Raw genomic sequence first — 26,561 nt, forward strand, 5'->3', positions numbered from 1 at the left:
AGCCATTCTGGGCATGGCTCCAACCTCAGAGGAAGAGACACCAGACAACTGGAAGGGAACACACAGTCCCAGGGTTGGAATTCTCCCTGCTCAGCCTCTTCCTGGCTCTGGAGTCCAGCCGGGTACCCAGCTAGCTTATTATACAACTTCCCTTCTTTTTGAAGCTAAAACTAGCCAGATTTGAAAGGACACCTCCCCTCAAAGAAAGAAAAAGTCATGATTTTTTTTAAATTGGCCACTGAATTAAATGTGCAAATAGTGTTCCCCATCACAAAGAGAAAGTCTTTTTTTCCCCCACGTTTTATTTGCCTCCGAGGTTTCCTATTATGCCTAGGCTATAGCCATGGCCCTGATGGGACTGATCCCATGGGGTCTGGACACATGGAGAGCCCCAGTGGGGTGTGGAAGGGGGTTGGGGGAAGCAGGCGGATAAAGGTGGGACCCAAGAGCAAACTGACCCGCATTACACACACACACACGTACACATGCACACACAAAAACACAAACATACAACAGCAGCCCAGATTTGTTTACATATTGGCACAAGTGCAAACAAGCAGAGGCCGACAGGTGGGGAGGCCTGCACTGGCTCAGTAGCAGTCCTGCCTGACTCCCATTAGGTGACTGAGGAAAGGTTAGTCATGGTTGGGTTTGAATTCCCTGGTGAAGGAGAGAGGAAAGACGTTTCTGCAAAGAGCATGTCCTCTCGGCCCTTCCAGAAGGAGAGCCCTTGGAACAGCAAGGCAGGCCCATTTGCACACACATTAATAAAGTGAAAAGCTGTTTAGGTTGATTACTTGCTCCTCACGGAAGCTGCCGTGGTGGTTGCCAGGAGGCTGCACTCCCCGCTGAGAACTTGCCTGGTGAGACACAAAGCAGGGGCCTAATTCCCACACCAAGGGCCCATGCAGAGAGCCCCAAACGAGCTCCTGTGCCCTCCCAGAAAGCAGTGCTTTGTGCTCCGACCCTGGACCCCTCCCCACATTCACCTCCCACCACCCTTCCCCTGGCTCACCCTGCGCCAGGCCCACCCTCCTCCTCACAGATCCTCCAGTGTGTGCCAAGCTCAGTCCAGCCTCAGGACCCTTGCACATGCTTTCCAACTGCTGACATCGCTCTGCAGTCAGATCTTGCTTGATGGGCTCCATCACATCCTTCTGGTCACTCCACGAAAGCCACCTCCTTGGCAGCACCATCTCTCATCACTGCAACTAAACAGTGTCCCAACGACCCACTCTCTTCTTACCTTGCCTTATCTTTCTTCAAGGAGGTTGTCACTAACTGAATTACTTTGGGTTATTCATTTATTTGCTTAGTGTCTGCCCACTGCCTCCACTAGAATGTGAGCTCTTTGAAGTCAGGTACCATATCTGTCTCAGCCCTTCTGTATGCCCAGTACCGAGAATGGCCTGGTCCATACTGGCTGCTGGATTAACATTTAATCCATTTCAAGACAAGCAAACTGAGAGGCACTGGAGTCAGAAAGAGCACAGCATCCCAGGGGAGCCTGGTCCGGGCCGGGCTCAGGCATTTACTTGGGCTGTAGGCTCACTTCTCATGTTTTTCTAAACCATGTCTCACTTGCAGGAAGGGACCAACCTCACCTCTCAGTTGCTTCCCAGCTCTAGTTGCTTCCCAGCTCTCAGAAAGAGCTGTGTGGAGTAGATGCTCAGAGTCACCAAGTACATCAGCCAGGCTTTTAAGAAATTGACCAGTTCCCGGTATCATACTCAGGAGCACCCAGGGCCATGGAAAGCTACCAGACTCAAGAACAGGACACTGCCGGCCCCAGAATAAGCAACTAGCAGCAGCACTGTGGAGTACTATTAGGGCCCAAACCAACACCAGTGATAACCTCTGTCTAAGGAGTTGACCTCCACACACTTAGTTCGCATTTAATGTAGACTTTGAGCAACGATGTATAATAAGCCCAAGAACTTCCTGCAGATAAATACAAAGAAGGATCCTAAGGCAGGTCAGCAACATCCTGACACCAACTGGCAAGGCCAGGAAGAATAACAGATGCACAGAAAATGGGGTATCTTGAGGATCCAGGAGTGAAACAGGAACTCTTAGGAACACTGTGCTAAAGATGATGGTTGATTCCTAGTGAGAAAGAACTGGGGAAGGAGAATGGGCTCACTTCATTCTATGCCCATATTTTAATATGCTGAAGTTGACAGTATATAAGAGATAAGCCAGACATTGCCACTCAGCAGTCTGAAAAGTCTTATCAGCCCTGCCACAGGCAGAGTTGGCCAACGGAGAGCTTAAAAATCTAGTAATTAGTTGCCGACATTTAAGAATTAAGAGATTTCACAGTAAAGTCCAGATTTCTGCGTCCTGTTGAGACACAGGAAGCAGCAGCTGCAGCAGGCCTTCACGTGGGAACCTCACTGAAGCCTGAGCATCCCCTCCAGGGAATGATGTGCCCTCCAGGTGCCCACAGGTGCTACACTCTCAGCTCTTCTCACAGCCCACCTGCTCTACACTTTAATATACCTGCCTGGAGGTCATGGGCATTCAGGTTTGTGATTTGTGTCATATCTGGCTGGCAAAGGGTGGCTTTAGCCATTCTTACCTAACCCTTTGGTTGTCTTCAAAATCTGCACGTGACAGAATTAGCCAAGAGTGGTTCTTGGGGTTGCCTGGGTTGGATGGACCCACTTGACTACTGCAGAGCCGCAAGAAAAGAGCTGAAGCACGGCGCCTTCCCCCATGCTGTCAGCATGGCACTCTCTCCAGTCGGGGGCTCACCGGTGGGCACCCAATTCTCTCGCTCATAGCTCTTCCTGAGTGTGAATTTTCTCTCCAGTTAAGCTTGGCCACTCTTTGGGGGCGGGGCCTGTACCTTTCTCCCCCAAAGCACCCACTGTGAGGGGTCTGGGGGCAGGTCCCACTCTGTCTTGATGGTGGCCGACCACCGACAGTGCAGAAGGAGCTCAAAGGCTGCTCAAAGCACTGCTCCTCTGAGCCACTGACACTTCCACCCTTGACCCCAATAGCCCAGGTTGGTTCTACAATCTCAGTCAAGTACCATCCAAAGACACGAGGAAGGTATTATTATCCCAGTTAGCAGACCCGTAAACAGGCTCAAAAAGATGGCGCCAACTGTGAGCTGGGGTCTCACCGTGTGCCTATCTGTTCCAACGGCAATGTCTCTTCCTCTGTGCTGTCAGCAGCCCTAGCTCCTGAAGACGCACCATTGTGTCCCCAGCTGAGCATCTAAAAGCCTCAGATTTCCTCCGGGAAGAAGGGACTAGGTGGGTACGGGAGGAAGGAGGAAAAAAAGGGGACACACTCGGGTCTTCTGCCCTGGCTCTTGTTACTGAAATTAAAGTGCTTCTAGTCCTGAATCTCCCTATGGAGAGATTCAGGGTAGGAACCCAATGCCTTCCCTCACTGCCTGCCGGTGTACCGGGGCTTGGTATATGGAGTTGGGGGATGCACGCAGGTTTCCCCTAGTAAATGTTTCCTTCGATGTTCTACTTGCATCTGCTGCCTTTCTTCTCACACCTTCACACTGGTCTCCCCCAGCATCTCCTTTCTCCCCAATCTCCAGGGCTCCAACTGTGAACCACAACCCTCGTTCTTTGCTTTCTCCCTGACATCACTCATGGGTGCGGATACTGAAGACTCACGGGTAACACACCAGGGGAAGGGATACGCCACTCCACTCCCACATAGCAAACAGCTGAGAAATGAGTATTAGACCCACCTATTCATGGCCCATCAACCACGCCCACGTCTCTCCTTCAGTCAATCGACCCAGCAGCAGGTCTCCATCAGAACCCCTCATGTCAACCACCAGCACATTTCAAACTTTGGAATGTTGACCTTGCCCAGAGTCACAAAAGATTTTATTCCTCTCAATGCCTCAGGGCCTCATATCCTTAAATTTTCTAAGACTCATTCATCTCCCCATTGACACAATAGTGCTAGCCATGTGCTAGGCACTGTGAAGGAGGAAACAGGGAGATCTGCACCCCAGAATGTTCCCTATGCTTAATTTTTAGAGTAACCTTGTGAGTCAAGTATCATTAACTCCTTTGTACAGATAGGGAAACAAAGCTCAGAAAGGTGCACGGTGAGGAACGGGACAGAAGCTGGACCATGTCTGTTTGGAACTCTGCTCTTTCCCCGTCCCACTGACCACACTATAGAAGGGTCAAGTAAAATGCCCTCAGGCTTGCTGGTGACCACAGTGTCCCCTGAAAGATGCTCTTCCGGTTACCAAGGAGAGGCACAGGCAGCCTGTCCATCCCCTCACACTCTCTGCAGGTGTGTTGGCAAAGACAGGACCACGATGGGGCAAGAGGGATCCCTCGTTCCCCAGATGAACCGTCAGAGGTATCCAGTCCACCTTCTGGAACCTGACCCCACCTGCTCTTCAATGGCAATTATCATCGAGCCCACCATTTGTCAAATTATAGGAGGAAAATGGGCTTCCCCTTGATCTGTCAAAGGCAGCAAGTTTCCTCCTTCTCCCAGTGGCATGTAGTCGAAAAGATCTGGGCTGTGAGTCAAGGAGTTCTGAATTCCCATCCCAGCCCTGTCACTCTATCTGTGGGAGCACAAGCAAATCTCTAAATCCCCCAGGCTCCAGAGCTCTGTGACAGCCCTTCCTTTCCAGCATTGCTGAGGAGATGCGGTGAGTTCATGGGTCTAAATAAGCGAGTTTGATAAAGGCCTGTTTTCCATCTCTCCTGCTGTTCCACATCCCCCACCTTGCCACTCTCACCCCAAAGTTGACAAAGGTCAAAACAAAGTTCAAGAGGACCTTCAAGATGGCGGAGGAGGAAGACGTGGAGATCACCTCCCTCCCCACAGATACATCAGAAATACACCTACATGTGGAACAACTCCTACACAACACCCACTGAATGCTGGCAGAAGACCTCAGACTTCCCAGAAGGCAAGAAACTCCACACGTACCCGGGTAGGGCAAAAGAAAAAAAGGAAAAAACAGAAACAAAAGAATAGGGATGGGACCTGCACCTCAGGGAGGGAGCTGTGAAGGAGGAAAGGTCTCCACACGCTAGGAAGCCCCTTCACTGGCGGAGACCGGGGATAGGTGCAGGGTTAGCCTCAGAGTCATGGAGGAGAGCGCAGCAACAGGGGTGCGGAGGGCAAAGTGGAGAAATTCCCATACAGAGGACTGGTGCCGACCAGCACTCACCAGCCCGAGAGGCTTGTCTGCTCACCTGCCGGGGTGGGTAGGGGATGGGAACTGAGGCTCGGGCTTCGGAGGTCAGATCCCAGGGAGAGGACTGGGGCTGGCGGCGTGAACACAGCCTGAAGGGGGCTAGTGCACCACAGCTAGCCGGGAGGGAGTCCGGGGAAAAGTCTGTAACTGCCTAAGAGGCAAGTGCCCATTGTTTCGGGGTGCACAAGGAGAAGGGATTAAGAGCACCATCTAAACGAGCTCCAGAGACGGGCGCGAGCCGCATCTATCAGCGCGGACCCCAGAGACAGGCATGGGATGCTAAGGCTGCTGCTGCCAACCACCAAGAAGCCTGTGTGCGAGCACAGGTCACTATCCACACCCCACTTCCAGGGAGCCTGTCCAGCCCGCCACTGCCAGGGTCCCGGGATCCAGGGACAGCTTCCCCGAGAGAACGCACGGCGCGCCTCAGGCTGGTGCAACGTCACGCCGACCTCTGCCGCCGCAGGCCCGACCCGCACTCCGCACCCCTCCCTGCCCCCGGCCTTAGTGAGTCAGAGCCCGCAAATCAGCTGCTCCTTTAACCCCCTCCTGTCTGGGCAAGGAAAAGACGCCCTCCGGTGACCTACACGCAGAGGCGGGGCCAAATACAAAGCAGAATCCCGGGAGCTGTGCGAACAAAGAAGAGAAAGGGAAATCTCTCCCAGCAGCCTCAGAAGCAGCGGATTAAATCCACACAATCACCTTGATGCACCCTGCATCTGTGGAATACATGAATAGACAACGAATCATCCCAAATTGAGGAGGTGGACTTTGGGAGCAACTGTACACTTGGGGTTTGCTTTCTGTGTCTAATTTGTTTCTGGCTTTATGTTTATCTTAGTTTAGTATTTAGAGCTTATTATCATTGGTATATTTGTTTATTGGTTTGGTTGCTCTCTTCTTTCTTTTTTTTTATTACTTTTTAAAATTTTAATAATTTTTTTTATTTTTTATTTTAATAACTTTTTTGTTCTTTCTTTTTCTTTTCTCCCTTTTCTTCTGAGCCGTGTGGCTGACAGGATCTTGGTGCTCCAGCCAGGTGTCAGGCCTGAGCCTCTGAGGCGGGAGAGCCGAGTTCAGGATGCTGGTCCACCAGAGACCTCCTGGGCCCACATAATATCAATCGGCAAGAGCTCTCCTAGAGATCTCCATCTCAACGCTAAGACCCAGCTCCACTCAATGACCAGTAAGCTCCAGTGCTCGATACCCCATGCCAAACGACTGGCAAGACAGGAACACAACCCCACCCATTAGCAGAGAGGCTGCCTGAAATCATAATAAATTCACAGACACCCCAAAACACACCACTGGACGTGGTCCTGCCCACCAGAAAGACAAGATCCAGCCTCATCCATCAGAACAGAGGCAACAGTCCCCTCCACCAGGAAGCCTACACAACCCACTGAACCAACTTTAGCCACTGGGGACAGACACCAAAAACAACGGGAACTACGAACCTGCAGCCTGCGAAAAGAAGACCCCAAACACAGTAAATTAGGCAAAATGAGAAGACAGAGAAATACACAGCAGAGGAAGGAACAAGGTAAAAAACCCACCAGACCAAACAAATGAAAAAGAAATAGGCAGGCTACCTAAAAAATAATTCAGAGTAATGATAGGAAAGATGATCCAAAATCTTGGAAAGAGAATGGAGAAAATACAAGAAAGGTTTTACCAAGGACCTAGAAGAACTAAAGAGCAAACAATGATGAACAACACAATAAATGAAATTAAAAACTCTCTAGAAGGAATCAGTAGCAGAATAACAGAGGCAGAAGAACGGATAAGTGACCTGGAAGATAAAATAGTAGAAATAACTACCACAGAGCAGAATAAGGAAAAAAGAATGAAAAGAATTGAGGACAGTCTCAGAGACCTCTGAGACAACAGTAAACACAACATTCGAATTATAGGGGTCCCAGAAGAAGAGAAAAAGAAAGGGCCTGAGAAAATATTTGAAGACATTATAGTTGTAAACTTCCCTAATATGGGAAAGGAAATAGTCAATCAAGTTCAGGAAGCACAGAGAGTCCCATACAGGATAAATCCAAGGAGAAATACGCCAACACACATATTAATCAAACTATCAAAAATTAAATACAAAGAAAACATATTAAAAGAAGCAGGGAAAAGCAACAAATAACACACAAGGGAATCCCCATAAGGTTAACAGCTGATCTTTCAGCAGAAACCCTGCAAGCCAGAAGAGAGTGGCAGGACATATTTAAAGCGATGAAAGGGAAAACCTACAACCACGATTACTCTACCCAGCAAGGATCTTTAACACCCCACTTTTACCAATGGACAAATCATCCAAAATGAAAATAAATAAGGAAACACAAGCTTTAAATGATACATTAAACAAGAGGGACTTAATTGATATTTATAGGACGTTCCATCCAAAAACAACAGAATACACATTTTTCTCAAGTGCTCATGGAACATTCTCCAGGATAGATCATATCGTGGGTCACAAATCAAGCCTTCGTAAATTTAAGAAAATTGAAATCGTATCAGGTATCTTTTCCAACCGCAACGCTATGAGACTACATATCAATTACAGGAAAAAAAACTGTAAAAAATACAAACACAGGGAGGCTAAACAATATGCTACTAAATAACCAAGAGATCACTGAAGAAATCAAAGAGGAAATCAAGAAATATCTAGAACCTAATGACAATGAAAACACGATGACCCAAAACCTATGTGATGCAGCAAAAGCAGTTCTAAGAGGGAACTTTACAGCAATACAATTCTACCTCAAGAAACAATAAAAATCTCAAATAAACAACCTAACCTTATACCTAAAGCAATTAGAGAAAGAAGAACCAAAAAAACGCAAAATTAGCAGAAGGAAAGAAATCACAAAGATCAGATCAGAAATAAATGAAAAAGAAATGAAGGAAACAATAGCAAAGATCAATAAAACTAAAACCTGGTTCTTTGAGAAGATAAACAAAATTGATAAACCACTATCCAGACTCATCAAAAAAAAAGGGAGAAGACTCAAGTGAACAGAATTAGAAACGAAAAAGGAAAAGTAACAACTGACACTGCAGAAATATGAAGGATCATGAGAGATCACTACAAGCAACTCTGTGCCAGCAAAACGGACAACCTGGAAGAAATGGACAATTTCCTAGAAAAGCACAACCTTCCGAGACTGAGCCAGGAAGAACTAGAAAATATAAACAGACCAATCACAAGCACTGATATTGAAACTGTGATTAAAAATCTTCCAACAAACCAAAGCCCCAGACCAGATGGCTTCACAGGCAAATTCCATCAAACATTTAGAGAAGAGCTAACACCTATCCTTCTCAAACTCTCCCAAACTATAGCAGAGGGAGGAACACTCCCAAACTCATTCTATGAGGCCACCATCACCCTGATACCAAAACCAGACAAGGATGTCACAAAAAAAGAAAACTACAGGCCAGTATCACTGATGAACATAGATGCAAAAATCCTCAACAAAATACTAGCAAACAGAATCCAACAGCACATTAAAAAGATCATACACCATGATTAAGCGGAGTTTCTCCCAGGAATGCAAGGGTTCTTCAATAAACGCAAATCAATCAATGTGATAAACCACATTAACAAATTGAAGGAGAAAAACCATATGATCATCTCAATAGATGCAGAAAAAGCTTTCCACAAAATTCAACACCACTTATGATAAAAAAACCCTCCAGAGAGTAGGCATAGAGGGAACTTTCCTCAACATAATAAAGGCCATATATGACAAACCCTCAGCCAACATCGTTCTCAATGGTGAAAAACTGAAAAGATTTCCACTAAGATCAGGGACAAGACAAGTTTGCCCACTCTTTCCACTATTACTCAACATAGTTTTGGAAGTTTTAGCCCCAGCAATCAGAGAAGAAGAAAAAATGAAAGGAATCCAAATCAGAAAAGAAGTAAAACTGCCACTGTTTGCAGATGACATGATACTATACATAGAGAATCCTAAAGATGCTACCAGAAAACTGCTAGAGCTAATCAATGAATTTGGTAAAGTAGCAGGATACAAAATTAATGCACAGAAATCTCTTGCATTCCTGTACACTAATGATGAAAAACCTGAAAGAGAAATTAAGGAAGCACTCCCATTTACCATTGCAACAAAAAGAATAAAATACCTAGGAATAAACCTCCCTAAGGAGACAAAAGACCTGTATGCAGAAAACTATAAGACACTGATGAAAGAAATTAAAGATGATACAAACAGATGGAGAGACATACCATGTTCTTGGATTGGAAGAATCAACATTATGAAAATGTCTATACTACCCAAAGCAATCTACAGATTCAATGCAATCTCTATCAAACTACCAATGGCATTTTTCACAGAACTATAACAAAACATTTCACAATTTGTATGGAGACACAAAAGACCCCTAATAGCCAAAGCAATCTTGAGAAAGAAAAATGGAGCTGGAGGAATAAGGCTCCCTGACTTCAGACAATACTACAAAGCTACAGTAATCAAGACAGTATGGGACTGGCACAAAAACAGAAATATAGATCAATGGAACAGGATAGAAAGCCCAGAGATAAACCCACACACATATGATCACCTTATCTTTGATAAACGAGGCAAGAATATACAATGGAGAAAAGACAGCCTCTACAATAAGTGGTGCTGGGAAGACTGGACAGCTACATGTAAAAGAATGAAAGTAGAACACCCCCTAACACCATACGCAAAATAAACTCAAAATGGATTAAAGACCTAAATGTAAGGCCAGACACTAACAAACTCTTAGAGGAAAACATAGGCAGAACACTCTATGACATAAATCACAGCAAGATCCTTTTTGACCCACCTCCTCGAGAAAGGGAAATAAAAACAAAAATCAGTAAATTGGACCTAATGACATTTAAAAGTTTTTGCATATCAAAGGAAACCATAAACAAGATGAAAATACAACCCTCAGAATGGGAGAAAATATTTGCAAACAAAGCAACTGACAGAATAAATAAGCAGCTCATGCAGCTCAATATCAAACAAACAACCCAATCCAAAAATGGGCAGAGGACCTAAACAGACATTTCTCCAAAGAAGATATACAGATTGCCAACAAACTCATGAAAGAATGCTCAACATCACTAATCATTAGAGGAATGCAAATCAAAACTACAATGAGGGGACTTCCCTGGTGGCAAAGTGGTTAAGAATCCGCCTGCCAATGCAGGGGTCATGGGTTCAAACCCTGGTCCAGGAAGATCCCACATGCCATGGGGCAACTAAGCCCATGCACCACAACTACTGAGTCCGCGCTCTAGAGCCCACAAGCCACAACTATTGAGCCCGCGAGCCACAACTATTGAGCCCACGTGCCACAACTACTGAAGCCCGTGCACATAGAGCCCGTGCCCCGCAATAAGAGAAGCCACCACAAGGAGAAGCCCATGCACCACAGCAAAGAGTAGCCCCCACTCACCACAACTAGAGAAAGCCCGCACGCAGCAACGAAGACCCAACGCAGCCAAAAATAAATAAATAAATTTATTAAAAAAAACAAAAACAAAAACTACAATGAGGTATCACCTCACACTGGTCAGAATGGCCATCATAAAAAGTCTACAAACAATAAATGCTGGAGAGGGTGTGGAGAAAAGGGAACCCTCCTGCACTGTTGGTGGGAATGTAAATTGATACAGCCACTACGGAGAACAGTATGGAGGTTCCTTAAAAAACTACAAATAGAACTACCAAACGACCCAGCAATCCCACTACTGGGCATATACCCTGAGAAAACCATAATTCAAAAAGAGACATGTACCACAATGTTCATTGAAGCACTATTTACAATAGCCAGGACATGGAAGCAACCTAAGTGTCCATTGACAGATGAATGGGTAAAGAAGATGTGGCACATATATACAATGGAATATTACTCAGCCATAAAAAGAAATGAAATTGAGTTATTTGTAGTGAGGTAGATGGACCTAGACTCTGTCATATAGAGTGAAGTAAGTCAGAAAGAGAAAAACAAATACTGTATGCTAACACGTATATATGGAATCTAAAAAAAAAAAAAAAAAGGTCATGAAGAACCTAGAGGTAAGACAGGAATAAAGACACAGACCTACTAGAGCATGGACTTGAGGACATGGGGAGGGGGAAGGGTAAGCTGGGACGAAGTGAGAGAGTGGCATGGACATATATACTACCAAACATAAAACAGATAGCTAGTGGGAAACAGCCACACAGCACAGGGAGATCAGCTGGGTGCTTTGTGACCACCTCGAGGGGTGGGATAGGGAGGGTTGGAGGGAGCTACAAGAGGGAGAGGATATGGGGATATATGTATACATATAGCTAATTCACTTTGTTATACAGCAGAAATTAACACACCACTGTAAAGCAATTATACTCCAATAAAGGTGTCAAAAAAAACAAAAAAAAACAAAGTTCAAGAAAGGAGGCATATGGCCCCTGTCACCCATAGACCTTCCTCCCAGGAAGCCCATCTGGGAATGGTAAACAGATTACAAAGTGGCCCCATCCACTTTGGCCCCATCCAAACTCACCATCCTTTACTGTTTCCACTCCCTTTGCCATGTAGCCTTGCAGTTCCCCCTAGAGGAATTTCCCCAGCGTCTCCTTCGCCTGGCCCTTAAATCCAGGCTCATGGCTTGCTTTGGCTAAGAGATCATGGCAGAAGCCATGATGCACCAGGTCTGAACCTAGGCCTTGAGCAGCCCTGAGCACTTACATTTGCTCTCTTGAAACTCTGCTGGTGCCCAGTGAATAGGTGTGGGCTAGCAACTGGTGATGAGAGACCCGAGGCCTGGTCACCAGTCCTCAACTCACAGCCAGCCCACCACCATCCTAACCGGCCAGCCCCAGCTGAACGGCCAGTTGACCACAGACGAATGAGCAAGCCCAGACAAGATCAGTCGCATCTGACCCAGGTCTGCTGACCAGGAGACTCATTAGTATGAGTATTATTGTTTCACGACACTGAGTTTGGGGATGGTTTGTGGCGCTGCACCAGCTAACTGAGGCAGAGGCCTTCTATTCTCCAAGCCGACTGGCAGCTTGGACGCAAAAGGCAGACTACCAAGGCCAAGTTCCTGCTGGTACCAAGCAAGGGCCCCATTTGATAGCATGCAGAGAATGGTACCAGATACGGGCTGCACGGCACAGACAGCGTCTGTGAGACGAATCCGTGCCAAACGGGATCATGTCGCCTCAACTCTGCCTCCCTTTAACACCCCAGCCTTCCCGTGGCTTCCCGCAGTGCCGAGGAAATTCTGCTCCTTTCCCACTGGGCTCCCCACCCAGCCCTTCAATCAACAAAGGGCTGACTCACCACTTCAGGGGAAGCCTCCCCAAGCTGAACACCCTTAGGGATCCAGAAGCAGAAAGGGTAATTGAGTCATTGCACTGCTGCAGGCCGTTTCCCTTTGTAAATGCCTATTTCCCATGCCTGCCGCCTCCCCAGCCCCAGGGGCTACCTGCTAATAAGCCACAGAGACCCCTGCAGGGAGCAACTGACACTCTGCTGGCTATTTAAGGGTCCACAGAGGAAGAAAAGAACACCAGGTATCTCCAGGCCCATGCATCAGGTTCAAGATCCCTCTCTTCACCCCCAGAAAGGAGGAGACAGGCCTCCCAGACAGCTGAGTAAGGCTTCCCTGAGCACCAGGAATGGTGTGGCAGATTCCAAATGCAACCTTAAATAGAAACAGCACTCAAACAGCGAACGAACTCCAGAAGGTCCAGCCACATTCAAGCATTTCCCTCGAGGAAAGGCTGTATGCTCCTTTGAAATTTAAAAACCAAACATTTCATTCTTTCAAAACAATCTCTTATTCAGGTGCCCCTGCTTGGCCTGAACCTTAAGAATGTGTTTACTCTGTGCCCACTGCATAACTGAGCGTGCAGAGAATATCTGCCTGGGGCAGGAGTCAGGGCTCCTGGGAGTCTGCCTTGCATCCATCCCTTTGAAAACCATCATCCACAGACTCCAAAAAGGCCATTAACAAAGATGAATACGCCCCAGTCCCAGCTCCTGGCCTCACATGCTCCTAGGTTCCATGGGGAGAGAGACAAACGCGCTCACAGCACAGTGGGGGCTGGCTGTGGGCCCTGCGGCGAGGGTGACCATGGAGGTATGCCCAGGGTGCTGCAGTGCCCTGCAAGCCCTCAGTGGCTTTCCCAGGGTGTGTTGCAGCAAACATAGAAATGAAGTTTTCCCTCTCCTGAGAACAAGGAAAACAAAGAGAACAGTGAACAGGCTAAAGAAGAAACATAATCTAGCCTGAAAGAGTTAATCACTCCTAGTTGTTGTTTTTTTTTTTAACTGTTACTAATCTGTAACTAGAGTTGTACTTCACAAAGCTAACCTATTACTCTTTAACACTATGTGAATCACATCCTGCACTCCCTTGTAGCAAATCACCCCTTGTAGCATTTGCATTTCAGAAAAAAAGGTCCAGACAAATGGACCCAATTACTGGGCCGCCTGATGCCAGCTGTGACTGTTTTGAAATAATGCAGGAAGACGAAGAATGCAAGACCTTCACTACTTTGATGTTTATCATATACCCCGGACTGTGAGCCCCACATATAAAATCTTCTCTGATTCCCGAAGGAGTAGGGGGCACAGTTCTTGAGGCGCTAGCCTGCTGTGTGTTCCCTTCTGCCTGGCAGAAAAATAAAGCCATCTCTCTCTTCCTCCAAAATCTCTGTCTCCGTATTTCTGTTTGGCATCAGTGCACAGAGAAGCCGAGATTTCGGCAACAGGTGCACAGGGTTCAGAAGGATAAGAGGGGTATGGGAACAGAGAAGCGAGGAGACAGTGACCTGGACACAGGCTCTGGGGGGACAGCTGTCTGCTCCCTTCCCCGTCTCAGCCAGGCCCCAAATTCCAGCTGCCTTGAGCATCGCAGAACTCCAAACCTGCCAGAACAAACTCTACTGAATCTCTCTTCCTCCTGAGCTCATTTCTAAGAATTTCTAAAGGGAAAAAAAAGAATTTCTCAGACTCGTTGTACTTTTGCTAGACTACTAAGGCTTTAAAATCCGTAAACAGTAGGATATAATTAAATGCAAATGCAGGGCCACATTTAAAACTTAATCTTCTATAATTAATTAGTAATTTTAAACATTCTGACAAATGATACTTAAATGGCACAGAATTATCCTAGCTCTGAGTGATAAAGTCATCTGCTGAAGATTTACCATGTTGGAGTGAGAAATATTTGCATGTATCATGTGGGACAACAGAACATTGCAATCACTTAATTACCTTTGCTATGAATGTATTTAAAAGCACAGTCTTTATATTCAAATTGTAGGAGCAAACTCACTCACTGCAGCAAACTCTGAGAAGCAACCGATTCGGAGCCAGGCGTTAACCCTGGCTGTGCTTCTAATAAAGATTAAATTGGCCTCCAGCCACACCCCTTGCCTGGGAAGCCAGTCCAGGTTGGGGTGGGGAGGGATGCTTGGAAGTGGCCCTGTCCACCTTTGTCCCTTCACATTCACCTACTCCCCCAGCCTGGGTGAACGATGACCCCCACTCCCAGAGCAATGGGGAGCTATCCTCCGAACAGGCTCCCTTCCTGTTCTTTCTCTCATCCTTCTCGGTACAGAAGAGATCCCTGGTATCATTCTAACCACAGAGGCAAAAGCCATCAGCTGCAACTGTCACTCGGTGCTGCTATTTCTTTCCCAACATTGCAATGCCTTCTCCAGACTGCTCTGCCATCAGCAGTGCCTTTCAGGGTGTGTGTGTGTGTGTGTGTGTGTGTGCGTGCACACGTATGTGTGTGTATCAGTGCCTCTTAGGCTGTGCTAGTCTGAGGGTCTGCTTGTACCAGAGTATGTGGCTGGTTGGTGGTCTCACTGTATCAGCCTGTATCCGTGTGTGCGTCCGTGTGTGTGTGTGTGTGTGTGTGTGTGTGTGTGTGTCCAGTCTCCCACACCTGCCTGCATTGCGGCTTATTGCCAGCCCTCTCCCAACCCACTCACCTCCCTGCACACTGCTCTCCCCCGTGGTACCTCGTGCCACCCGCAGGAAGAGCTCACCCCATTCGCTAACCGAGGAAGCAACACCAGGCCAAAGGCAGGGTTCTGAAGCCAACTTAAGCCTTCCAAGGAGCAGAAGTTTCAAGACCAAAGCCCTTGCTGATGGGCTGGCCAAGGACCTGATGACCAACCAAAACAAGGCAACTGAGGAATATACAAGAAAACGTAGCTTTCTATTGGAAGAAACATAAAATATCCACTCATCCTTCCCTCAACAGCCGCTGCGGGCCAAGACTTGTGCTGCTCTTGGAAGATAAAACAGTGGACACCACGCAGTCCCTGCCCTTGAGGGGGTCACACTCCCGTGGGAGGGACAGGCTGCACAGGGCTGGACAGCGCTCGGACTGCAGGGCGGGGGCAGGGCACGGTGTCTGCCTCATGAACCGTCAGCAAGCAGTGGCAATTCTTCTCCATAAATGCTTAAAATAGCATAATTTTTCTACTTTTTCCAGTAAAACAAAACAGACTGGGAGAGAGAGGAGAGAAAGAAAGAAAGAGGATACAAAAGGAAAGAGAGAAGCCCAAGTACAGCTAGAGACAGAAGCACAGAAATAACGAATGAGAGCTGAAAGGACAAAGTCCTGGAGTCCCCCCTCTCTGCACACCTCCAGAGGAGGCTCTGGTGGGTGAGAGCCCTGAGGCGCCCCCTCTCGGCCACCACGGCGAGTGCCCAGCAGGACCACGGCCATGGTGTAGCCACAATGTTCGACACCATGGCAGGTCCCCAGGAGAAGGCACCACCACTGTGTTCCCAGCCAGTACTTGATATGGTTCCTGGTCCATAGTAGACACCCAATCTGTACTGGCTGCATGGATGACTGGGTGGGTGGATGGATAGATAGACTGAAGGACTGATGCATGAACACACAAATGGATGGATGGACAGATGGATGGACACACAGACACATGGACAGCTGATGAACGGATGGATAGACTCTCCTTCAGGAAGATGAGATGAAGCCCGGGGCCAAAATGGACTGTGGACTGGAGGGCTCCCCATCAAATCTGACCTGGAGAAGAAATAACAGTGAGATGTACACACCCCTCAACAGCTGGGGCTGTGGTTTTGGAGGCCACTATAGACTATTAACCTCGAAGACCCTGAAAAAAACAAACCAAGGACAAACCGGTCCCGAAGTTTGGATTCCCCACCCCTGGAATAGGGAACCCCTTCCTGCTGCCATCCCAGCCTCAGCCCCACCACTCCCCACCCTGCACACCCACTGCAGCAACCTCACCACACACAGCCCTGAAGATCCTAGGGCTCTCCAGAGCCCTGTCTCCAGCCTCACCTTGACCATGAGGTTAATCAAAGTTCATCCCTATAGACCCAGACCGGTGTCACCTACTCCAGGGAGGGTCCCTGACCCCCTTGGCCACCCCATCTCTCCCGGACCAGAGGACATGGCTCCATCCTTGGTGCTCTCACAGGACCTGGTCCACACCTCTGCTTTATAGGTGAAGGGGTTTGTCTTCCCCACCAAGCTGGGAGCCCCAAGAGAGCAGAGACAGTAGCCTTAGTGCCCGGCATAGAACTTAGCACAGCACTCGGGCTCATTAAATGCTGGACAAATGAAAGAAGGAACTCCTGAACAGAGGGGAGGTGGTTCCATCAGCCAGCAAGACCCCTGGCCTCAGCCCCTCTCAGCAGCTGTCACCTTGATCACTTTAGGACTTCCACAGTCCTGGAGTGAGTGAGGACACTGACATTCCCACCTCCCCTGGCTGGTTTGGGCTGACAGGCTACATGAGTATAGCATCATAGATGGCTGTCCCCATCCACTAAATCCCCACTTGGCAGACAATGGTCCAGAGAAGAACCAAGGCCCAGCTCAGGATAGGATGCATCCAACTCAGTCCCAATTAGGGGTGACTGCAAGGTGCCTCACTCCGAGTCCCAGTGCCGAGCCCACGCAAGGCTTCCCTCCATGGCCTGTGCCCTCGCAGCCCCCCAAGGGCAGCACCCTGGGGGGCTCCAAGTCTGGAACCAGGAGACGGGAGTTCTGTCACCCCTGAGCCCAGTCTCCCCAAGGGGAGCCTTTTAAAGGTAACGCATTGATGCGGTGATAATATTGACACTGATAAAAAGAGGTCTCGGAGGAGGCAATGTGGATTCAAGACTGAGTGATAAAAGCTGAGGGGAGCTTGAGGCAGGGCCCGTCGTATGAGCCCACAGGGCCCCCCAAGCAGATCCCAGTGCCTCAGCGTGCAGCACACCCCTCTTCTCACCCACCGTCTAGGCTAGACTCCCCAAGCCCACAACCCCTGGCAAGGGCAGCCCCTTGCAAAGTGGGATCACAGAGAGGCCAGCGGTGCATGGGCCCCCAGGCCGAGCCCCACACACACCCTCAGTGACTGAGTGGACCTCCCAGCACAGCATATGAACAGCCTGGCAGGTCCCAGACAGCCATGTCCATGTCATGTAGAATTTGTCATTAACGACAGCGAAAGCACCAGCCTTCCCAACAGACTCACATGCAGCAAAATGTAAACAATTCAAGCAGAACTATCTTCCTCCCTCACTCCCATCAGCCAGGCTGTTTGAGTGGGAAAGGGGAGGAGGTACAGCTAGGAGTACCACATAACCCAGTCCTACTGGAACTTGTCCATACCAGGCCTGATCGGACACAATATCTACATGTCATCAGTAGCGGTGGGGCTCTGAGGCCATTCACTTCCCCACACCAATGTTTTGTGTTTCATAAAATTCAGGACATGTCCTGGCAGTGGGTCACCCTTGTGAACATCCTCTGTCCTTGTCACAACAAAGAAGAGGTTGGGTTACTCTTCTCAAAAAGCCCAAGCAATGCCTGCGTACAGTGAACAAAGGTTTTGTTCTGGGATTGGCATCTCCAAGTCTCTCCTGGAGGACCTGCTGGGCTGGCCAGCCATACAGGACACATTCACCTCCAGAATCCAGGCTCCTACCCCTACCACGCTTAACAGATGCAGTAAAATTCTTTGAGCATAAACACCCTAAAAACCTTTGCCAGATGCTGGACAGAGGCAACTGAATTATACCTTCCGCCATGAAACCAGCATGGCCCTGTTTTACCCAGTACAGTAACTCCTATGCTTGTCTTTTCCATACAGGCAGACCTCAGAGATATCGTCAGTTTGGTTCCAGACCACCGCAATAAAGCGAATAGTGCAATAAAGCAACTCACGTGAATTTTTTGGTTTCCCAGTACATATAAAAGTTATGTTTACGCTATACTGTAGCCTATTAAGTGTGCAATAGATTATGTCTAAAAAAACAAAGTACATATCCTAATTAAAAAATACTTTATTGCTAAAAACTACTAAGCATCATCTGACAACAGAGGGTTGCCACAAACCTTCAACTGGCGAAAGACACCGTAATAAGGCGAGATGGGCCTGTAACATGGCACAGAGGGGCTCTGGAGTGGGTCATTCTGGACTTGAGTCCTGTTCAAACCCCGGGTGGCTGCTTGCATGACCTTAAGCAAGGCATTTAAGTTCTCCAGCTCCGGTTGCTTCATTTTCAAAGTGTTAGGATTAGAGAAGGCACACAGAGGGCCATGGCAGGCACCCAGGAAATGATGGTACCCTCCCTCCTCCTGATAGCAGGCACGTGGGGCCAGAAATCAAGACTCCGAGCAAGCTGGAGCTGGAAGCAATGAAGCCCAGGTGCTGTCCTCCTCTACAATCTCTGGCCACCCCTCCCAGGGTCTTGTCATTCTTGCCTGACATTAAGAGCAGCCACTCCAGGGGACTTCCCTGGCGGTCCAGTGGTTAGGACTCCGCGATTCCACCGCCAGGGGCCCGGGTTTGATCCCTTGTCGGGGAACTAAGAGGTTGCACCGCGAGGTGCAGCCAAAAACAAGAGGAGCCGCTCCAGGGGCAACCCCAGCTCCGCAGCACCCAGCAAAGCAAAGGCTTTGCGAACACGGTCTGGGAGATCAAGAAGGCAACCGGCCAAGGCCAAGCCGAGTGTATCCAACACTGCAGGAATTTGCATAATTAACCACTTGGAAAGAATACCTCTAGGCCAGTCTTGGTTATATGTTAAATCCTTGCAGGGCCTAGAAACAGGGCAAGAGCTGAATTCATCTGGAAGGGAAATGACGAATGTGAACAGTGAACAAGCACGGATGCTTCTCGAGAAGCTACGTGTCCGTCACCGCCTCCATCCCTCCTTTCAGATGCAGACACTGAGGTTACAGAGGTGAGGCAAATGACCCAAAGTCGCACACAGAGTAAGTGGGGGAGCTGGACTCGACCCCAAAGTTGCTTACATCCAAAACCAACATTCAGCAGAGCAGTAGCCGGGAGGAAAGGAAGCAAGGAGAGGAGGCGAGGGATTGGCGAGGAGAGGGGAGGGCAGGGGCCCAGCGACACATAGCAGACACCAGCCCCAGAGCAGACTCCACCGGCCTTTTAGCAAGGAGAAAAGCTTTCCTAGGAGCAGACACTGGCACGGACACTGCTGGGAACATTCTGAGAAAGCCTTGGACACATTAGCGCTAATCCTAGCCTGCCCATTACCGGCCTGGATGACTTCATACAGAGAAATGTGTTCCGGTGAAAATGCCGAGCATCGCCGGGACCTCACAGCCTGGCTGACCACCGGCGTGATCCGGGGGCCTGATTAGCCCAGAGCGGCAGGGCTGCTGGCCAACTGCACCAAATTAAGCGTTCCCAAATGTTAAGTTCTCCAGCAGCGGGCTTCATCTGGCTGCTGATGCATGAGGTAGCATTTCGAGTAATAATTAATTAGAGAATAAAGCAAGCAAGGGACATCAAATGGAATTAGTATAATTCTGCCTTTCACTTCCTTTTACATTCAATCAGAGAGGGCCAACAAAGTGCCTGGGGCTGGAAAGAAAACCGCCAGGAGCATTCAGCCGCCCCCTGACTCCTTCCATCCACCGCTGCTGCCAGGAACACCACACCCACAGCCTGTCCCCCAAAACCCACCCAGGCCGGAGAGGGACCTGCCAACTCCAGGTTGCCACCTCTTTGCCATTAGACCACCAGGGCGCACCCATCATCCGCTCATAGAGTACTTCTAGTTTTCTGTTCCCAAATTCATCGATTCTTTGTTAAACTGGTGGGTCTGACCCCTAATGAAGTTGTTTAGAAAAAAATCATTGATTATCCCAGGCACCAAAAACATAAGCACGTACACCAAGTATCATTTGGTGACATGCAAACAACACCTGCTCCGGGTACTGACATAGCCCAAAGCAGAGCTGCCCACCTCTGCCAAGAGCTGGAAATTTATTTCATCCCTAGAGGCTTACACCTGTCAACAAAGAGAGGAAAATTAAATGGAAAAAAACAACGAACAACGGCCTCAATCTTGCTGCAAAAATCCCTGGCAGTGACTAATAACCAGGTTTCCCACTAGCCGCCCCCAGCCTCTCAGCATCTGGGCAGGCGTTGGGTCACCCGTCAGGGACCAGTCAGGAGTCAAGCTGTGCTGGGGTCTCCTCCTTCACGGTATGTGCTGTGGGCCCAGCATCCAAGGATCCCCACGTCCGTTTCAGCCATGCCCGAGCAGACAGTGCCTGCAGCCCACCTGAGCCAGCCCCAGGGAGCCCTGGGCAGCGCTCCTGGGCCCCAGGCCCCACCACCTACCTCGTTGATGAAGGAGTGTGCCCCCAGCGGGCTCAGCAGAAGGATGGCGCGGCGCAGTGTGTCCCGGTAGCGGTTCAGCTCCTCTGTCTTCATTGTGGTGAAGAGGCTGGTGAACACGTGGCTAACGTTCTTGTCCACCTTTTGTAAAGAGACATCAAGGCCCAGCCGCGAGGCCTGGTCCAGAAAGCTTTGGAGCCCACGGATATCTGAGCAGTGGAGAAGACGAGGGGGAGAGAAACATCTTTAAGCGGGAAGGGACCTTGGAGGGCATCTAACTCCAATGCTACCCCCTCCCATATGGGCCTTGAGCAAGGACTCAAGTCTGCCTCCATGGTCCAAAGAACAAAGGCTGGAAGACATGTATTTAGTCCCAATGTCCCTCAGCAGCATCCAGCCCCTGGGTAAGTTTCTCCCGCCATAGGGAGCACGTCCTGCCATCCAACAGGTCCTGTGGCCACAAGAGTCCTGCATGATAAGCTCCTTTTCTCTCCCTACTTTCACCCAATGGGAGTGAAGGTTCTGGGAGTTCTGTCCTGGTTGCTACATGTGGTGGTGGTCCCTAACCCTGGACCCCTGTTCCCTCCACCTGGCTCTGCTCCTCAGGGCTATGACTCCTTGACCCTTAGTGGTGAGCTAAGGCCACTGACTGCCCTGGTCAGAGCAGGCCCAGCCTCAATCCCTGTAACTGAACAGCCTGCACCCTCACAGCCTCCCTGAGGCTTGGGACTCTGTCTTGTTCCAGGCACTTGATTTTCCTGGATGAGCTCTCCTCCTCCACCCTCTTTCCAGCTGGTGTGATCTCACCCCAAGTCCAACGAGAACTCTGCATCCTGACTGGTTCAGGGGTCCAGGATAGCAGGTGGTCCAGGATAGTCCTAGACTGAGCACCGTCCTGACACTTTGGTGCAGCACCTGGGAGAGAGGTCTGCTCTTTCCCCTGTGGTCACCAAGGGGTCAGGATGCAAGCCCAGGGCAGGAGGGGAGCATGGAAAGCTGGAATAAATTACCAGGGAGCAGAAGCCCATAAGGAGCTTGGGGCCCAGCTACATCAAATATTAGTGCACAGGCTTCCCTGGTGGCGCAGTGGTTGAGAGTCTGCCTGCCGAGGCAGGCGACATGGGTTCGTGCCCCGGTCTGGGAAGATCCCACATGCCGCGGAGCGGCCGGGCCCATGAGCCATGGCCGCTGAGCCTGCGCGTTCGGAGCCCGTGCTCTGCAACGGGAGAGGCCACAGCAGTGAGAGGCCCACGTACCGCAAAAAAATATATATATATATTAGTGCAAACCTCCTCTTGTGATGGCCGGGGCTGCTGAATATTTTTTTTTTAACCAGGGCCCAAATCTCTCAGCGGCAGCCCTGCATGAGCCATCTGGCTTCTCCTAAAGGAGAACTGCCCAAGAATGGAGCCAGCAAGCAGGCCCAAGAGTGGGGCACGGTCCCTATGATGTCATTTAAGCCCTGGGTCCACCTATGAAGCCTGTTTCTCCTGGATTCTTCAGTTTCATGGGCCAAAGAATACCCTTTCCTGCCTAAGCCAGCTTGAGCTGGATTTCTGTCACTTGCAGCCCAGAGTGTCAATGCATAGGCCACTTTTTCAAGTCTGGGATGTTTCCTTCATCTGGTCCATATCTGTGTTCCAGCTCCCAAAGGCAGGCCCCACACCTGAGCCACCCCCTCCAGAGGACACTGGGCCAGTCCATATTGCACACGTTGTACTCCCTCAGTGCCTGGGATGTCTGTGGGCTGCCCGGGCATGCCCTGGCCCATCCAGTCACCCAAAATCAAATTCAAAGGATACAGTGTTAATTCAACCCGATTGTTTTTCCCAACCAGTTCCTCTTCCAAACTTTCACTTCATGCCCATTCCACAAATTTCATGAATTCTACACGTACCAGGCAGCATGCAAGCTGCTGTTCCTTCACTGCCCATCTTGCTGGGAGGTTGGCTCACCAGTAAGTCTAGTCCCAGCTGGATACGACAAGAGCAGCCATGGAAAAGCAAGCACGGAGCCAGGGAGGCCAGAGCACCATGGCAGTCATAACTGGGGTGCTGGGGGGAATGTGCACAGAGTCCCTCTATTCCCACGATGGGGGGAAGCCCTGGAATAGGGTCTGAGTACCTGTTGTAGACTCAGACACTTAGAACTCAGTACAGTTCCATCCACTTTGTGCCTCAGTGTTTTCATCTGTAAACTGGGGATGAAAGTTCCTGACTACCATTTTCATAGGACTGTGAGGAACCACAGTTCTTGAAGGTACCACCGGCTTGCATCTCAGGGGCCTGCAGCTGGGAGGCACAGAGAGCCTACATCCTAATGGTACATCCGAGGGCACAGCAGTGCCCAAATGAGGACCCCTGGGCCCCTTCCAGAGATTGCAAATGTGAGACTGCTATTCAAGTCCATGTGTTCAAGTCCAGCCATGATCTATCGGCAGCCTGGCCCCTGGAGCACAAACATGCCCCCGGAGCTGCCTGTCTGACAAAGCACAGAGGTCTCAGTGTTGCTCTGCCCACTGATCCAGACTGGAAAAGGTGCCAGGAAGCAGGACGGGCCCTCTGCACCAAGCCCCAGGGCTCCCCCAAAGGTGACCAATGGAAGACCACACAGTGCCTTGCACCTGCCCTGGCACCAGAGGCTCCCAACACACAGGCCCCAGGTTGTCAACACCCCTTGGATCCCCAGAGAGGCCATGCAGTCCCCATCAGCCTGCTTGGGCCCCTAGAGATCTGTAGCCTTTAAAGCCTCTTGAAAGAAAAATTTGAAGAGGTTCTTCAGAGCTTCTTCACCTATCAGAGGGAATGGCAGGCAAATGGGCGGAGATGGCTCAAGGAGAAGAAGTATAGCAGGGGGACGGCACCCCCACCTAGGAAAACTCAGGGCTGGTGTCAACACCGGCCCCTCCCTCTCCTGACCACAGCATAACTCACGCCTGCCGAGGGCAAGCTGGAGAACATCTCAGCACCGAGCAGACACCCAAGCCTAAACCAGCAGCGCGCTCCCGTGCCGGGCACGCAACATCTTGCACCCAGATGGCCCATGATGGTTTCCCCTCAACCTGGGCTGCCACTAGCCGCCTGTAGCTATTCAAATTTAAACTTAATTTCATTAAAATTAAATAAAATCACACGCTTAGTTCCTCAGTCACACTAGCCACATTTTAAATACTCAGTGGTCGCAATCTGGCTGGTGGCAACCATACTGAACAGCACAAATATAGATCATATATGATGGATCATCACAGAAAGTGCCAGTACAGGGTCTGCCTGAGAAACTGTCTTTTAACCTGTGCAGTGTAAATGATGGTCCCAAATATGGGAGATGAGCTGCATTCAGGCCTCCCTATTACCATGCCTCTTGCCCTGTCACTTTGAAGACCATTCTAGCTCCTACGACAGGTTCAACCACGCGACCTGCTTTGACCCATGAGACCGTTGTGACTTGGTATAAGCCGAGATTTGAGGAAGTGTGCATTTCTGTTTCCACTCCTGGACCCTGCCACCACCATGAGAACAGCCCTGGACTAGCCTCCAGAAGGATGCAGACGCGTGGAGACGAATCAGACGGACCAGGCAGCCACCGCCGGCTACGTGTCAGCTGAATTCAGATACACCAGTGAGCCCAGAGCAGAAGTTCCTGGTTGATCGACAGACTCACACACACACAAATGACTGTTGTTCTAAGCCACTAATTTTGAGGATGGTTTGTTTCTCAGCAATAACTAACTGATAAACCAAGTTCATCAGATGCATTGTATCTAATACGCCTTAGGAAAAGTTCACTGAAAGAGCAAGGCCTGTATCTTAAAAAGTCACCCACACACACAGCTTCCCCACATGGGGCCGAGTGTGAGCCAGTCCTGGGGTGAGGACACTGGTAGCTTCTGCAGTGCTATCCCTTCGCCTGGACACCCATGTCCTCACTGCCCGTGGCCTTGGCTCTGACCCAGATCTGAGCACAGCTGCTGGGACAGGGATAAAGGCAGCGCTCTGAGACCCACCATCTACCAGTTCCCACTCCACTTCTGGCGCCTTTCAAGGCCATTACAAGTATTTAAAGTGGCAGAGACTGGCACGTCGCAGAGCCATGCTTTACGTGAGCACGTGTGCAAAGAGAGCTCCAGGGTGGCTCTGTGTGTGTGTGCATGGGTCCACCAGTCTGGTAGGGGTCCAGGAACCTTACGCATCACACCAGCATGGCCGGTCCTCACAGGCTGGGGAGGAAGTCCCCTTCAGTCTCTTCCTTGAGGTCCCCCTACCTAAATCCATCTCAAGCCATAGGACCGTTTCACTTCTTCAGGGAACAGGAGGTGCCACGGGGGGTGGCAACTGTCTCGGGACCCACAAGGACGCACGAGGACATGCACACACAGAGAACACAAGCCCTCAGAGCTCCTGCACACGCTCAGCTGCTGCGTTTCTGCCTTCTGTTCGGGCAGCCCCTGATGGAACTGAGCCATCAGAGAGAGTTTAAGCTCCCTGTCAGTGGCTGGCTCCCCACACCTAGAACAAGTGACGCAGGCTGAAAGCAGTGCTCCTGAGGGACCATGGCCCCGGCTACAGCCACCTGCTCCCACTTGGCTGAAAAGGTCAGCCCTCAGCCTGTGAAGATCTTATTCAGTTGCACTTGAGGAGAGCTGGGGGGCAGAAAAACAGTCAAGAGCACAAGCTAACTTTGCCGCCCTCCTGCTGCTCCCCAGGAATGGGGCCAAGGAAGTCCACTTCTCCAATGAAAATCCTTTCCTCCCTCAAGAGTCTGAGTTTCTAACACCATCCTACCTTCATCCCCCAAGAAAGCCAGCTGTCCACTGCTGCTCCCCAGAAAGGGAGAATTCTCCAAGAAGTTACACTAAAGACAGAGATGGGGCTCTCGGGGTAGCAGTGTGGGCATCCCAGGAGCCCTTTGGCCCTCTGAAGAGTTCTGGACCTTGGCCCAGGCCCTTCCACTGGGAGCTCTCTGTGCAGACTGGCCAGCCCAGTCCACCTTTGCTGGTGCAGCTCCCCCAATCAGACCCACCTCCGCTAGAGAGGGAGACGAGGGGGCCACAGTGGGTGTCTCGTCAGCCGCAGCCCAGAAAGGGCAGGAGAAGGCAAACAGCCCACAACTCTCCAAGGTGGCAGCGGGGAGCGTGCGGGGGACACGAACCATGAACAAGGGCATCGGCCACCCACACGGATGACAGGGAGAGGCTCCCAGGAGAGACACCCTGCTCCCCAGAGAAAGGAAGCTGTTCAGCGAACAGGGCAAGTGCATTCCTGCGAGGAATCTGATGTGACGACACCCCAGGACGGGCCTCAGCTGCCTTGGCCCACCCTCTGGGCTCTCAAAGGACCTGCTCATCAGAAGTCTTTGCAATACCAGAGTCGTCCTGTTGACATTCATTCATCCCACCTTCCCTCCAATATTCACTGAGAGCTTTCTCTGTGTTGGTCCCTCTCCTAGGGGGCTGGGGAACAAGAATGAATGAGCCCACGGTGTTCCCACTAGCACGGGACTTACATTTCAGGGGCTGAAGAAGAGACTGGAAACAAATAAACAATAGATAATTTCCAACCGTGGTGTGAGCGCTGAAGAAAGTAGAGACTGGGTTGCAGGAAACTGCAGAGGGTCGGGGTGGGAGAGGCCCCTGTGAAGAGCATCGGTGAAAAGGAGTCAGCCCTGGAAACCACCCGGGGAAGACCACTCCTGACCGAAGAACC

At 49.9% G+C, this 26,561-nt stretch overlaps 1 protein-coding gene across 1 annotated transcript in view; it reads right to left on the reverse strand.

Moving 5' to 3' along the window:
- The window catches only part of GRID1 (glutamate ionotropic receptor delta type subunit 1), a gene marked incomplete at both ends in the record, with an annotated part of 666,527 nt that overhangs the window by 447,475 nt on the left and 192,491 nt on the right, over positions 1-26,561 (reverse strand). The window contains one exon of the mRNA XM_082673940.1: positions 20,863-21,068. Coding sequence (XP_082530066.1) covers positions 20,863-21,068 — 206 coding nt within the window. The remainder of the gene's footprint in view (positions 1-20,862; positions 21,069-26,561) is intronic.

The sequence above is a fragment of the Grampus griseus genome (genome assembly GCF_964374135.1).
Source record: "Grampus griseus genome assembly, chromosome: 16".
Lineage (NCBI taxonomy): Eukaryota > Metazoa > Chordata > Mammalia > Artiodactyla > Delphinidae > Grampus > Grampus griseus.